This window comes from Pan troglodytes, chromosome 11, assembly GCF_028858775.2.
Source record: "Pan troglodytes isolate AG18354 chromosome 11, NHGRI_mPanTro3-v2.0_pri, whole genome shotgun sequence".
NCBI lineage: Eukaryota > Metazoa > Chordata > Mammalia > Primates > Hominidae > Pan > Pan troglodytes.
Genome location: NC_072409.2, coordinates 107,477,149 through 107,494,149, shown reverse-complemented (window position 1 = coordinate 107,494,149; position 17,001 = coordinate 107,477,149). Strand labels below are relative to the sequence as shown.

The following is a 17,001-nucleotide window of genomic DNA, read 5'->3' as shown; positions in this document are numbered from 1 at the left end:
GTTGTTTCTTATTCTATATATTTTGCTTTGCTCACAATTTTGTGATTTGTTTTCTCTATAGTTAAATGCATTTTTGACTCTGAAAACCTACAGAATATAGAATAAGGCAAACATTTGGTAATCAACAGAATTCTGTGAGAAACTGGTCAAGACCATATCGTAGGTCAAATGAACTCTGCTGCAAATTGCAATTTGGTGTTTGTAACAGCCTCAGCAACTGTTGCACTAATGAAGGCGACCTTGGGATTTATACCAATGGTGATTAAGTCTTTGCTGACAATTCACTTCACCTTCCACACCTCTACATCATGTTTTACAAGGGGCAAGGGGCAAAATATTAAGGCCAACAAAGATTAGACAGGTTGTAAGCTTTATTGCAGCTTAATGTTTTTTAATTAAAGCCAAAGGATCTTTGTTGGGATCCCCAGGGGTTAGCACGCCCATAGCACTGAACCATCCAACCAGCTAGGTATGGAGAAGCCAGCACCCAGATTAGATCCTGAAAGGCCTCCAAGGGAGGGGGCGGAAATGCAGCAAATTAAATAACGAATAAAAGACATAGCCAACAATGACATAGTTACCTCATCTAATTCCATTTCATCTGGACTCTCCCATGGCTTGATAAATTTCCCGCGAGATTTCTTCAAAGGCACAATTATTATGTAGTAACCTCTGCACAAGAATGAATAGATAAAAGTTAGGTTAGTTTAAAGGAGGAAAATGTGGATATACCCTTAAATCTTCCACAGACCAATGAAGTTGAAGGCAAATTATGGATATGGGGTGACTTGTCCATTTCTTACATCAATGACAAACAACCACCTGTTTGTTCAATTTTAAAAACAACACGGGAAGACATTTATGTGTGATTGCAATGATCTTGTATGGTAATATCATCATGGTGGACTGCTCTTTATTAGGTATCATAAACAGAGCAGGCATAGTTTGTTAGGGCCCTGGTGCTGGACACATACAAGGCTAGAACACTGCAATCTACCACCACAAGCTGCTGAACCAAATATTTTCTATGACATTAATTTATAAGAAGATGTTTTTAAAAGGAGGATGTACATGAAAATTTTTACTCTTAGCCCACATAAATACCTAGTAGTACTGTTGTTTATACAAACCTAAAATGCTTTTTATTTGAATTAAAAATTTTTAAGTAACAAAAATTAGGTATAATTGCACAGAGTAAGATATTAAAAATTCCCTTCTTTTTCTACCCATCAAATTGCAAATCTCGAGGTAAGTACCGCAGAAAATTGGAGAAAATCACGACTTAAGGGCCTTCAAAATAGCTATCACTATAATGACATCTATACGAAAAGACAAAAGTAACTGAATACTTACACTGAGAACAGTCAACTAAAATTTAAGGAATGTATAAAGGCACCCATCCACAAATAGGTATGGCTTATTTGTAAAGCTGTTTTGTCACTTCAGTCTAGTATATACTCTGCTTTCACATTCCTGTTTAGGGATTCTGCTCATACTGATCTTTAGTAGTAACTATACAAGGACTTTGAACATACTGTATAATAATAACATATTAATCACTTCCTACTTCTCAGGTATTATAGTAAATGCATAATCTGGTTTTGTCCTCCTACAGAGAAATTCTTTGAGCAAAGCCTAGGTATAGCCTATAAGGCTACAAGGGCTGGTCACAGGCAAAAAGACAGATCTGTAGAGATTAAATAATTGCCAAATTAAAACAGATAGTAATGGGACGCAAAGCTACATTTATCTTAATGGTGGCAGTGGTCTGTCTCTTTTTCTTATTTACTCTATGTGTCATAAAGTATTTTCTAAGGACTCCATACACTTCGTGGAGATTTACTGTGAAAATGAAAACACACACACACGGACCTAAACATACCCCCATACCTTTAAAAGAGGAGGCCACCACAACAGGACAAAGAAACAAGAGGAAGGACACTCCCAACCCTGTGTCACACTGAATCACAGAGACCAATCACAGAGACCACAGAGGCCAGCAAGGCCTCTTTCTATTCATCTCAAAGCAAAACCTGTAATAAACTCAGTAAACTCTCTGTGATTAAGAACTCTGTTTCCATTAAGAGTCTAGAGCAGAGCTGTTCAGCATGGTATCCACTAGCCCCTGGGGGCCATCGGGCACTGCCAATGTGACTAGCCCAAACTGAGACGCACTGTAAATGTAAAAGACATATTGCATTTCAAAGACTTAGCATTAAAAAGAGTGTGAAATATCTCAGTAATAATTTTTAAAATAATGATGACATTATAAAATAATCTGGATGTATTAGGTTAAATAAAATAAATTATTAAAATTAATTTCGCCTGCTTTTTATTTTTTCACTGTTGCTACTAGAAAACTTAAAATGTCACATGTGACTTTCATTATATTTGTTGGACGGCACTGCTCTAGAGCATTCTGGTGAAGAATATGGCACTTGGAGATATGTCTGGCTGGGAGTTTGGGCTGATCTTTGGCATAGACCCCAGAATCTGTTATATATTCTGAAATATGTGAGCAAAAAATACCAGGCTGTGATATGGGGGGAAATAAACCAAAGGTGCTCAGCACAGTGTGTGTGGCATGTAGCAGTAAACAGATACCAGCTGCTACTGGCTAGTATGAACATCACAGGTCGGAAAGATGCATCTGAACTATCTTATTCAGTAAGACTGCATGAAATTCCGTGAGCTGCAGGTTAAAGAGCTTGTCAAACTTCTTTTCCCCTAATTGAGAATTCAACTCAAACCAGACAATTATACCACAATACTTTCTCCATGGTGCCCTAAGCAACTAAACAACAGATACACAGGATTACACCAGCTAGCCATTCATTTTCTTTACTACGAGTAATCATAATGATCAAGGAGGATGAGGAGAAGGCAGAGGCTTCTCTGTGTGTGACAGAGACCAGTATCTTTTATTTTATGATCCAGAATAAGCTTCCCCCTCTCCTGTCCTCCCACCATCTGAAGGATTTACCAAACAAGTCCATCATGTTAAATGAGCATGGAGGAGAATGACAAAGGCTGCAACTGAGCATACAAAATCACAATGCAGATGTGCTTGATAAACACACTTGTCAAGGAACCTCTTGCTTTTCACTACCAACTGCACAAAGTCAGAAGAGCGCTACACATAAAGCAATGATACTGCATATTATCAGAGCGCTAACATTGTCCTCCTTCAGAATCTTGTAAATCAAGGTTAAGCTGATGAGTTTCATTAATTTTTTCTTCTGCTTTCATACTTTGAGTTGCCATTCTTGTACATGAAAAAAAAAATCCATTCTTTCTTCGGCAGCACTCCCCCACTATTCATTTTACTTGTGGCTGGGATAAGAATTGAACAGCCTCCCCCACAGCAATTAATTAACGGTGCGGCAAGATATCCACAACCTTTTTTCTCCACTGATCTCTAAAGCATTCATCTAGGGCCGTCAAAGTGAAGCTTGCTTCAAAGCAGCTCTTGCACATTGAAAGAAATAGGGCAGTGGCAATTTGAAATTTTGTATTATACAAAGCCTCACGTCAGTCTAAATCCACACATTGCAACTGTGCTCTCTGCAACTATAGCTTTGTAAACATCAACTTCCTTGCCTTACCCGCAACCTGTCTCTCCCCTGAGGGTACTGCTTCCTTTGCAGCCTTCTCATATGGCAGCTGTGGATTTATCCCTCCTCCCCTGCCCATGAACCTCAGAGTCAGGGTTTGGGGTTTCTTTCCTGGCTTCCCATGGCTTCCTGCAGGTATTTTTCTTCCACCCTCTTGCTTTTGTAGTAACAAACCCCTTCTTTTTTGAAGTTCATGCAATCCAGCTATATTATGATCTTCTCTGGCTGATTTTTGCCATCTAGTACCTCCCCAGCATCTCCTTTCTCTCAGGGAAGATTCTTTTGTGGGGTTCATGGCCTTCTTTTTTCTCCAAACTCTGTCATCATCCTGGGTGATTTCAACCTTCATAGGTCAGGCCCACGTACCACTGAAGCTCTCAGATTCTTCAATTCTCCCTTTCCAAAGCCCGTCTCCTCCACTCTATCTTAGCTGAAATCTACGCTTGCCATTCTCTGTGCCAGAATCCAGGGAGCTGAACACAGCTTGAGAAATAAAGCACAGGGCAGAATAATGCCATAAATTCATAATCAGCAACCCCAGTTAGGCCTTCAACACGGCCTGGCAATCTTACCACTATCTAGTTTCCTAATAACTGCTCCAATTGCCTAGTCCTTCCATTTCCCACAGTAACGTTTTCACTTTCTCCTCTAGCCTGAAACCCTGGACGTTCAAACCACCCCACTAGAAGATGGCCTCATCTCTTATATAAAGGGAAAATGCAAAGATTCAGACAAGAATTCCCTCATCATCTGTCTACCAAAGTACAAGCCTATCTAGATCTGTAAACAAACCACACATTTTCTTTTGGTAAAGTAGAAGGGCTGGCCCTACTTTTGAAGGCCATTAACTATTTCTTGAATTGTTTTCAATCTTCTCACTTTCTTAGGAAGTTTACCATACCTTTTACTCCTTCTCTCTCATATATCTCAACTTCTCCTTCCCCATTGGATCCCATCACTTAGGTTTCAACCATGTACAAATATGTGTCATATAGAGAACAAAACAAACCACATCCCACTCTAGTCACCTCTCTTTCTCCCACTCCTGACTGCCAAAATTCTGCAAATAGCTGTGTGTTCCTGCTGCTCCCACTGCCTCCCTTTCCCTTCACTTCCCAGCTGACTAGGCTTTAGCGCCTGCCTCCTCACTCCACCTCACTGCCATTGCCAGGGTGCTCAGTGATCTCCAGGGCATTACATCAAAAGGGGAGTTTCTGATACTCTTCTGTCCTTCTTGCCCTCTTAGCAGACCTTTTAAGATGTTAACACTCTCCATGAAACATTCTGAGCCCTTTCTCTGTGATATTCTTCTGTTATTTCTATGTATATCTCCTTCCACACTAACCTTATTTCCTTAGCAGAATTTATCATCTGCGGCCCAGCTACAATGATGACACTCCTCAAGGCTCTGGCCAAAAACTTCTATCCAGACCCTATTTTCATCCTAGATCTCATTCCAGCTCAGGGCATCAGTTCTTAGCTATATGCAAATGATTTCCAGATTCATATCTTTAGCCAAGAATGTTCTTCTGAATTCCACTGGTTTATCTGACTTTAAGTTACAAAAGTACCCTCAATTTACTGTGGTTAAAATAAAAGAAATAATACGCCTTTCAAAATAAACCCTCCCTAATATTGCACTACAATCCATTTCAGTGCACAAGCCAGAAACCTAGGTGTTATCATTGACAACCTGCCTTTGTTCTCTCCCTCTGTCATACTTAATCTATTGCTAAGTTCTATCACTTCCAAACCCAATCTCCAGTGCACGTGCTTTTCTCCATCTCTACTGCCACTCTTCTGGCCTCATTCCATGTCTCATGCCCAGACTGTGACCTTACTCTCTCAACTCTCTCTATTGACTTTAGCCCCTTCTAGTGCAGTCTCTGAAATTTTCAATTCACAATACAAAATTTGTTCTGCCATTTCCACTTTTTAAAACATTTCAATGGATCCTCATTTCTCTTAGGATAAACACTGAAAGGTATCAGAAGGCCAGCAGGATCTTGCCTGAATCCCTCTGACTGTGCCCTCTCAGCTACAGCTCGATAGGCTTTCAGTTTCTTGCATTTACCCTAGTCCAGCGGTTCCTAGCCTTTTTGGCACCAAGGACTGATTTTATGGAAGAAAATTTTTCCACGGACAGGGTGGGGATTGGGGGGATGGTTTTGAGATGAAACTGTTCCACCTCAGATCATCAGGCATTAGATTCTCATAAAGAGCCGGCAACCTAAATCCCTCACATGTGCAGTTCACAATAGGGTTCATGTTCCTGAGAGATTCTAATGCCACCACTGATCTGACAGGAGGCGGAGCTCGCTCCAGTGGTAATGCTCCCTCCCCACTGCTCACCTCCTGCTGTGTGGTCGGGTTCCTAACAAGGTTAGGAACTGGCACCCATTCATGGCCCAGGGGTTGAAGATCTCTGACTTAGTCCATTCTGTCATTAAACTATCGATCATTCTGTTCCACCTGCCTAGAACTTTCTGTCACTCCCACCTAGTTAATTATTCTCTCTCCTTAAATATCTACTAACTGATTATTTTCTAAGTGAAGTCTTCTCTGATTATTTTTAAACCTATTACCCCCATTATATGGTCTCTATGAACCATTTTTAATCTATACATTTTCTTATAAAACAAATTTATATATTTATAAAAACATTATTAAAGCAGACATACATATAATACCCCCAACATTTGCTTAACTTTGCTATTTTATCATGGAATTATTCTTCCACTGTAAAGAAAGTGGGTACAAGAGGTGGCTCTTAGGAATTAATGTCTCTCCTAAGTCAGGCAGTCAAAAATATTTGGCGGTTCTTCTCCATCAGAATTTTCAACTCTCAGTCTCATCAAGCTTTTTCTCCTTTCTTCAAACCAGCAATGGCATGCCCAAATAGAGTTTCCAGAAAATATAACTCCTTATTGCAAATGTTCTTTTCTTTACTGGCCTACTCGTGACCCTTGTTCTAATCTCACAGGACATTAAGAAAGATAAGATGATTCATATTGGAGGAGTGAAATGGGCAGCTAATATGTGCCCTACAAATTCATATCAACCAAATCATATGAGCTGAAAGAACTTGCTTGAAATGAAAAAAAAAATAAATTGCTTTTGCAGCTAGCTTTATATACGGGTAAAATTAAACTCAATATTCTGCTTTGCCCGTCTGCCTCAAGCCTGGAGTTTAGACTCAAAACAGCTTTTCAACATAGACTTTAACTATTAAAGTAACAGAAAAATAAATAACTTCAGAATCAATATATCTGGAAAGCCCTTGACTACTTACAAAGTAAGCTGTGTTTTCCCAGTACATTAGATTTAATTAGATAAGTTAAATCTAACCTTCAGAGTTTTAATTATATTAAGTAAAGTTTTACTAATTTCATTTAATATGTTATCATCAAGGGGCCCAGTTCCCCATAATTATATGAGAAGGCAAGCTCTGGTTTTTGTGGCAGTCCCACTTCAAATTCAGTCAGGCTTTTTGTATTAGTGAGTATTAGCATTCTCAAACATGTTATTTAACTGGGAGGTGAAAAATCCGTCTAGGAGTTTAGTGATGAATGTCATTCCTTGCTCAAGCCTCCTGCTTTACCGCTCCTTAAATTCTCATGGCAACCCACTGACTTTATTGCTTCATGACACTAAACACACACTTCTGTGATCTGTACCCAAGCACATATGCCTGGTCACTCTTAGTTCTAAGGTTTGTCTGGGGCAGTCCTGTTTATGTCTACTTCTTTTGGAGTTTTAATCAGTTATCAATTGACCTAGGGAAAAAAAAGTTCTATTTTGACCAATAAACTTATGGGCACAGAGGCAGGGCTGTGGTTCAGAACATAGGCTCTGGAGCCAGACTGCCTGGATTCAAGTCTTTCCTCTCTGGTTTTGTATTGCCGGCTGGGGCAAGTCAGTGTATATTGTGTGTTCCTCAGCTATAAAATGAGGAGCACCATTCCTGTGAGGATTACATCAGTTAACGTGTGTAACATCCTTTGCATAGCACCTAGTATGCCCTCTGTTCGTATTAACTATTACTAGTATTAGCTGTATGATCTTGGCCAGGACACTTAGTACCATTGGTCCTCATTTTACTCTTATGTAAATTAGAGGAAGAATACCTACCTCACAGGGTTATTGTGAGTCTTAAATGAAACCTAATATCCTCAGTAAATTGCAAAGTACTATACAAATTTAAGCCTTTGTGAGTTAAAGTAATTTAACTCACAAACACATGATTAATTACTCTTCACTAGGCTGCTAATAGTGGAACACAAATGTTATGAAGCAACACCGTAAGCCATGCTTCCATAAAAATCTTGTTTAAAAGAAAAAGTTGAGAACAAATTAGTAAGACCAAAGAAATTGAAAATTTCATAGAACACCCTTATTCTTTATTTCAATTTTTTATAAACATAAAACGGTTGTTATAAAATTAATTTACATTGAGTACCTTCTGGCAGTTTTTTCTCTTAGTATAATCTGTGTTGTGCATTTTTTAAATACCCAGAGTAAAATTCTGCTCTATAAAGTCACAGAAGTTCCCTATGTCATTACAACTTGCTTCCGAACAACAGCAGCACTGCTAGATCTGACTGGCATTCTGCTCCCCAAATCTACTTAAATAGTAGGTTTAAGCACCACAGAATTCCTGATACCAGAACTTGCAGTATCCTTAAGGCTGTTACAAAAGAAATTTAGCCTTTCTGTGAGGGAACTCTCCTGATGTGGCACACAAAAAATACAACAACCAAGTATGAAAGTAAAGAGATATTAAATTAATTAGAAATCATTAGACACTTTTTCGGTGTGGAGGAGTTAAGGAGTAGGGGCCAAGACCTCCTCATTAACTTGGCCAGAAATGAGAGCATGGTTTCTGTTGGTCAAGAAAACAGGTGTCAATCACCAAAACTGCATTTTGCTTGAAAACAAATAGGAAGCATTTTTCTGGATAGCTTTCATCTAACTAAAAGTTAGCAACCTGCCCACAGTTGTGGAATGAGTTCTGTTTCTTCCTCACATTTTTTCTAATAGAATACTGAATAAAAAGCTACAACCTTTCCTAATTTCTAAACTTGCCAACCACTGCAAGTGACACAGCGTGGCACGGAGCTGCTTGTAATACCTGACCGTGCTACATTAACCAATCTAGAAAACAGGAATAGTAACCTTACACTATTATCCCTTTAAGAATTCCACTAAATAGAAATCATCTAAGGCTTTTCACTAAAAGATTTGCTTTTCATTTTCCATTTCTTTGGTACTTTTCTCACTCAAGTACTTTCCTGATTTAGTCTTTCACTCATTTCTTCCCCAAAGTGGCTGTAATATATTTCTGAGAATCTTTTATTCATTCCTAGAAAACAAAAAATGTCCATAATGGTTTGCTTTCTTTTTCTGCTTCGTAATGGTCTCATTTCTGTGATGTCCAAGTTTTATACCTTTTCCCTGCCTCCCTTTTCAAATATAGAAGTGGAAAGTGCATAAATAAAACAAAAAAAATGAACAAGCTAAAAATAAAAACTGACAAAGGTAGAAAACATTCTGCAATATTCTCAACTCCTTCAGAAATTGGAAAATGAAACTAAAGTTTACCACCAATGGACTAAAAGGGCCAATTTCCAATAATAGCTAACACATTTTAGCAACACAATTTGGTGAACAGCCTCTTGAAGGTCATTTTTATATAAATAAAAGAAAGTATTGAAAACTAAATTAATAGTAAATGCCGAAGAATATACTATACTATTTTCCCCTTTCAACTGCTCTTTTCCTGAAGAGACATGCATGTTTTTTTAATGGAATGAATTTATAGTCTATCTTTTCCCTGTTCTTTCATTATTTATAACTTTTTCACCTTTCTTAAATCTTTCTCACACTATCAGACTCAGATTAGATATGATCTCCTTCAGGAGGCCTCCCCTGACACCCAAATTGGGCTAAAACTTGATATTTATGTTTTCACAATACCTGGCAGTACTCACCCCATTATATTCACATTATCTATTTTCTGAATCTATTCTCTTACTATAAGGTAGGACTTAATCTCAGTCATCTTTCTATTCCCAGAAATAGTCCTGACAAAATAGTGTGTACAGAATATATATTTGTTGGATGCCAGCAGGAAAGTCTTAAGAGGTAGACAAGTACAACGTGGCCAAACAACAATTGCTAGTCTTTCTCTTGCCTCTACACCATCAGAGACGCTCTATCCTCTGAGCGAACGGCTGTCTCTCCACTCCCACTCCCATGGCCCAGCTAACTTCCTGTCACTTTTTAAGCCTCAGCTTAAAAAGCCTCATTTGTCACTTTCTCTAGGACTGCTGAACTAATAAGCCGGAGTTAGGAGCCTCGTCTACAGCCTCCCTTATCTATCTAATTTTCTCTATTATAGGACTCTGCTTCAGTGAACTCTTTTCTTGTCCAAATTGCCCAATTAACTATGCTGTATGAGAACAATGAGAAAGAACACACTGTCGCTACTGAATCCCTGAAACATTAACATTGACTATTAGGGTATGTGATCAAGAAATAACTGATATATCTATGGCCTTGATGGTTTTACCGGTAAATACGTATCCCCAGACTCATTGAGTTGTATACATTAAATCTGCACAGTTTCTTACATATCAATTATATTTCAATAAAGTGGTTTTAAAAATTCATAAATATCCTTTATCTGTCAAGATCAATTAATAAACATTCAGAATGAATACACAAATCAAGGAATATAATCCCACTGTCATACTGAAATTGCTTGGGATAAAAATTACACAAATACTCCATTCTCATTTTCAGATTTCTAGATTACAGAAGAAGGGCCGGGCGCCGTGGCTCACGCCTGTAATCCCAGCACTTTGGGGGGCTGAGGGGTTGGATCATGAGGTCAGGAGATCGAGACCAACCTGGCTAACATGGTGAAATCCCATTTCTACTAAAAATACAAAAAGATTAGCCAGGCGTGGTAGTGGGCTCCTGTAGTCACAGCTACTCGAGAGGCTGAGGCAGGAGAATGGCCTGAACCCAGAAGGCGGAGCTTGCAGTGAGCAGAGATGGCACCACTGCACTCCAGCCTGGGCAACAGAGTGAGACTCTGTCTCAAAAAAAAAAAAAAAAAAAAAAAAAAAAAGAAAAGAAAAGAAAAATAAGAGTAGACAAACGTGAAGACTTTATATTACACTGAATTTATTTTGGGAATAATCTTTTAGAAATTCTTTTCACTAAATTTATTTTAGTAATAATCTTTCAGAAATTCTTTTCACCGATTTTAGTAATAATCTTTTTGAAATTCTGTCACCTAGTTGAAATTCATCAATTATTTTATCAAATAAACAATAATTGAAAGTTTACCCAGGAAAGGTTGTTTTAGGATGTGTATCAGGTCTGAATTTATTAATTATACCTAAATTACACAAATTATACTATTTTAAAACTTCTTATTTCTGATTTTATTTTTTAATACCTGATTTTCTCAGCCATCTGCTTTAAGTTTTCTGGAGTTTGGGGAGTTTTTGACCACTTTTTGAATTTTTCTCCTTCTAGAAAATCCCTTTGCCATGCTGCTCTGGCTCAGTTCTCCTCTTAGATTTCTAATAATCCCTCTCTGTGTCCTCTACTGGCTCTCTTCTTCCTATTAACGGAGACCTTTATTTTAGTCTTTTGCTTCACATTTTCCCCTCATTGCTTCAATGATTCTGTCTTCTTCCATGAAACCATTGCTATTTTGTTAACAACTCCTAAATGCCTATCTATAATCTGTTTTGTTTTGTTTTGTTTTTGAGACGGAGTATACCTCTGTTGCTCAGGCTGAAGTGCAGTGGCACAATCTTGACTCACTGTAATCTCCACCTCCCAGGTTCAAGCGATTCTCCCGCCTCAGTCTCCTGAGTAGCTGGGATTACAGGTGTGCGCCACCATGCCCGGCTAATTGTTGTATTTTTAGTAGAGACGGGGTTTTGCCATTTTGGTCAGTCTGGTCTCGAACTCCTGACCTTGTGATCTGCCAGCCTCGGCCTCCCAAAGTGCTGGGATTACAGGCGTGAGCCACCATGCCTGGCCATCTTTAATCTTAATAACTTCTCTAAGCCCACACTTCTAACTAGGTATTTCACTGATACTTCATATTAATACACACAATGTTAAACTCATTTACTTCTGAATTTTTTTATCCTTTAGGATGACAGCATCATTCATTGTCATCCAAGCTCAGAACTCAGAGCCATATTTTACTCTCCTGATCTCATTATTAAAGCAGCTACCAATGTATGCTGTACTACTACTCTAGTGTAACTCATGTCTACCTCTGCATCCTATTTCCATCATCATCATCTTCCTTTAGAATCTTGTTATTTGCCTAGAGTCAACTGTGTGACCACCTCCCAACAATTTTCTCTACCACTATCTCTACGGTGCTCCCATCTATCCAAATTCCAACAATGCATGAACTATGAATAAATGCCTCTCTGCTTGACCTTCAAACCTGGCATAGCAAGTTTCACCTAAACTTGAGGGTGTGAGACAGAAGAAATGAGAAACGATTTATTCTTACTCCAAACAGGTAGCACAATAGATGCTCAACAAATATTTCCTAAAATGGAATTGTATTATGTATTATTGAAATGTTATCATGCCACTCTCCTGTGTAAAGAGCTGTAATGGGTTGCCATTGTCTAGAGGATATAGTTTTCACTTCTGGGTATACCCTTGGCTCTTGTATGCCTCCTTCTTCCTTCTCTTGCCACTTGTGGCCAGGCGCTCTGGGATCCAGCCATATGGCACCACTGGGTGCCTTCAGTAATGTGCCTATGCACATACCACTCCCTTTGCATATAGTCTCTCTTTTATTATTTGTATGCCTCCTATTTATCCCTTAAGATTAAGTTCAGAAACTTTCTTGACCCATTCTGAATTAGCTGCTCTTAAGATAAAGCATAATTCTATCATTAACGCTTACTACATCTGTCTGTTTCTCTGTATCTCTCTCACTCTATAGTAAGGTCTTTGAATTCAGGAATCCATCTTTTTTTATTCCCCGGAGTCCACCACAGTACTTGTAGTTCATATATTTTGGTGAAAATACTTTTTTCTTCTATTAGTTACTCAACCAACTAGCTATATGTCCTTGGACAAACTTATTTAATTGACTGGATTTAATTTTCCACTTCAGGCCTGTTGGCCTCTATGCTGTGCTACATTCAAACCAGAAAACTTGAATTTTCTAATGTTTATATTTTTTCCAATGTCATTTTTAACTTTAACTTTTTGGAATTTTTCCTACTTTTAATACATCAGTGTCATATACCATTATCTAATTTCCCCCCTTTTTTTTCAACCTTTTAGTACTTTGTAAGACTTCTTCATAATTACAAAAATATTTTACCAAATATTAGAGTTAATCACCTATTCACCTTATTCCATAAACTATGACATAAAATGCTTTGTAGTAGCCGGGCGCGGTGGCTCATGCCTATAATCCTAGCACTTTGGGAGGCTGAGGTAGATGGATCACAAGGTCAGGAGATTGAGACCATCCAGGCTAACACGGTGAAACCCGGTCTCTACTAAAAATAGAAAAAATTAGCCAGACATGGCGACAGGTGCCTGTAATCCCAGCTACTCAGGAGGCTGAGGCAATCCCAGCTACTTGGGATGCTGAGGCAAGGGAATCTCTTGAACCCGGGAGGTGGAGGTTGCAGTGAGCCGAGATCGCGCCACTGCACTCCAGCCTGGGTGACAGCGCGAGACTCCGTCTCAAAACAAAAACAAAAACAAAAACAAACAAAAAGCTTTGTAGTAAGAACCATGTTCTATATGTTTTTCTGTATCTCCTAAATAACACTGTCCCTGCAATACAGATTAAAAACTCACTGTTAAATTAATGAAAATCTGTGTTACAATGAATACTAGGACACATTGTAAAAGAACTCGGATAGCAAAACTGGGAGTCTGAGCAGAAGAATCTTTCACTACATTAAGCAGTATCTCCTTTTATGACCTCTATAATTTTGAGATATAATGTTCCTATTTACCTATAATTCTTTCCTTCAGCCCTAAGCCTTCAATCAACTTACTTAATATTCTCATTTGCAGGTACTTCAGGCAGTTGCACAGTAATCATGCCATCCAAGTTGGTCTTCCCAATGAAGGCAGGCTTGGTACGTAATACATCTGGTGCAGTCTTTGCTGTGACCCTGTGCTGCAGCCCACCAGCACTGTTTCCACGATTTGTCAGCACAAATGAATATGATTTCTCAGGCTTCAGGTTGACAATTAACTTCTGTGTGGCTCGGCCATCCACTTCTTCTACCATTTTCCCATCATCATAAAGAATCTGAAGAGATAAAACCAATAAAAAAAAAAATCTGGTTATCAGAGAGGCAAAATATATTTTCTAAACCAATGTGCACTAGCTTTTGGAAAATGTATATATAGTCAATTCTAATTTTAGGTGATTTCTAAGCCCATGAGTAGTCATAATTCTGGAGATCACATCAATTTTCCTGTCATTTCCTACTGTGTAATGATAAAATGTTTCCAAGTCTATCAAAAATACACAAAGATATATATATATATATATATATAGAAAATAACTTATCAATATTAGACCTGTCAGTTGTATGTGATCTTAATGGAATATGTGCAGAGAAGGTCTACGTTTCAATGTATTATGAATATTGTCTATTTTCTAAAGGTTTTGGTTCCTCTTTCTAAATATATTTTTACTTTCAAAAATGCTTCTCTATTTCTTATTTCATAAATATGTACTTGCTAACATCTCTTAATGGCAAGCCAGAGTTTAAAATGTGCCAAGAATACAGGCCAACAAACAAATTCAGAAACTCCCAGGGTATTATAATATAAATAGGTAGAAACCATGTAAATTTCATTCTCTGGCTGAAAAACAAAAGCACTAGCTTAGATGTAAAAAGTTCAAGCTCAAAGTAGTAGGTAACCTACAAGTGATGCCAGCCCTGGATTTAAGCTCCTGCACCCTCTTCAGAGTGTAAAGGACACACTTACAAAGCACCAAACTGTCTCCCATGTGAAAGTCACAAATGAAAATAGCAAGGACATGTGGCCAAAACAAAGTGGTCTGCTTGCTGTGCAAATAACTTACCCAGATAAACTGTCCCCTCTACTTTTATCTGTGGTTTCTTACAAATTAGAAAACAACTTACTTTGAAAGGCATGGCGGAGTTATAATTCTCTGGAATCTCCCAAGACAGCAACACGGAAGTCTTCATTACTGCTTTGACATGAAAATTTTTTGCAAACACTGCTGGAAAAGGAAAAACAGTGTATTTAAACTATTCTTAAAACAGATGACCTGTCCTTTCCACCATGGATCATAGGGCTTATGCTAGATGCTGTCTACTTTGATCAGAGAGAGAAGTATGATTTTCCTACCTGTTTAGAGCATTCATTTTAATACCCCATTCTCACAAAGATCTTTCCTTTCTCTCCAATTCAGCCAACTCTATTTTGTTTTCCTTACCTGAGGACATTGGGGTGCTGTCAGCCAGACTTGCTTGACATTCTATAACTGAAATCTAAGGCATCCAAGACGTAGTAAGTTTTACATACTTTACCTTTTTGTTTTTGCTGAACCTATTAATATGAATGGGCTGATCAGTTATTATAGCTTCAAAATACTCATTTCCAAAGACTGACAATCCTTTAAAGGAGGAAGGCCGTAAGCAGACAAATCCTACCTTGATCCACAGGCAGTGTCCTGAACTGGACACTGGGACTATATGGCCCGGGCCCTTTGCTCGTATGAGCACGTACTTTTACATCGTATGTGGTATCTGGTTTTAAGCCAGTGAGTGTCATAGTGGTGTCAGCTGGAACAATAAGCTGCTCCATCGGGAGAAGGGGGATGTTGATATCCCTATAAAGAAGGGTATACTTGGTGATAATGCCATTTCTCTCTGCCAGGACAGGTGGTTGCCAAGATAATTGGACGGAGGTTGAAGTGGTGCCTTCTGAGTGAAGGTTTTGAGGGAATCCAGTTGGTACTTCTTCTGGAATGGAAATCTCCTTCACCATCTCCTCCCCAAAGCCCACTTTGTTTCTGGCTGAGAGCCTGAAGACGTATGATGCTCCTTTGTGGATGTCTGTAGCTGTAAAGTGATCTTCTTTTTCAGAGAACTCAAGAGTAGTAAGTGGCTCCATATCCTTGCGGCCAAATTTTAGACGGTAGCCCTGAAGAGGTCCAAATGTGTCCACGGGAGGGTGCCACTGAATAAGAGCAGTATTCATCTGAGTGTGGTTAATCACAAGCCGAGGTTTCCCTGGAACTGGAGCACATGGAATGGAGTGGTAAGACCAACCAATCTGAACGTTCACATTTCAGTCATTGCCAAATGAGGGAGTTCCACTCTACTGGTATTCCCATTTTCTTACTACCAAAACAAAACAAAACAGGCAATGTTTGACCTACATACCTTTGTGGAAATATGCTCCTTGTCTTACTTTACTAAAGTAGGCTGAGATACTAGAATTTGATAATGGACACAAAACAGAAATTATCATTGAAACAACAGCTTAAGGAAATTTTTTTGACACCTGCACGTTTTAAACCTTCACACATAAAGGTTCATATCAAAGACAAATTAATTTGAGCAAAGATCAGCCAATTAGATATGGCTAATAAGAATAACTATAATGATTATTTATTCGTTGAATATGTGCAATGTACCGGCGCCATGCTAAGTGCATTGCATATAGTATTCACAATTGGTTTACATTCCTGACTCCTCACTACATTCTCGGATTAGTTATTATTATCTCTATCTTCTATAATGAGAAAATGAGGCCCAGAGAGGTAGAAAACTGTCCAAGGCCAGCATGTAACAAGTGAGAAATCTATAAGGCAAACCCACCTCTGTCTGGAGTCGACTGCTTAACTGTTTAATTGTGCTGCTATGTTGCTTAAAAGCTTAAAAAAAAAAGAAACTACAAAATAATATCGTATTGACTTACTATGAATTTAATTTGCACTGTCTAACTTCACTATCCACATCATTCATCAAGTTCTTCATCTGTAAAATGGGAATTATATTAAGAGCTATTTTATATTGTTCTTATGAATAATAAATGAGGAAATTCATGTAAAAGTCTTAGCATGAGGTTCCGCATTCTATTAATACTAACCATAATTATTAATAATCTGAATATTAAACTTCTTATGGTGAAAGGCTAGCTTCCAATGAATACATAATTTATTTACCTTTAAGTTAGATACGTGAAAAGTTCTAATCTACTCATTCAATGTATTATTATATCTGTATTTATTTTTAATGGAGAGCAATTATTATTGGAATCCACAGTGAAAGACACTGAGGGATGATCATCAGAATAAAAACTAAACCAAGTTAAC

General features: G+C 38.2%; 1 protein-coding gene across 38 annotated transcripts in view; it reads right to left on the bottom strand.

The window, feature by feature from the left end:
• Positions 1 to 17,001, bottom strand: part of PTPRD (protein tyrosine phosphatase receptor type D) — a 2,309,829-nt gene that overhangs the window by 153,376 nt on the left and 2,139,452 nt on the right. For 18 of the 38 annotated variants that reach the window (XM_054658683.2, XM_054658676.2, XM_054658675.2 and 15 more), the window contains 4 exons: positions 15,332 to 15,919; positions 14,798 to 14,898; positions 13,691 to 13,950; positions 582 to 672 (listed from right to left, as the gene is read on the bottom strand). In XM_054658683.2, the coding sequence (XP_054514658.1) occupies positions 582 to 672; positions 13,691 to 13,950; positions 14,798 to 14,898; positions 15,332 to 15,919 (1,040 nt within the window). The remainder of the gene's footprint in view (positions 1 to 581; positions 673 to 13,690; positions 13,951 to 14,797; positions 14,899 to 15,331; positions 15,920 to 17,001) is intronic. The other 20 variants (XM_054658684.2, XM_054658680.2, XM_054658689.2 and 17 more) reach the window with 3 other exon arrangements.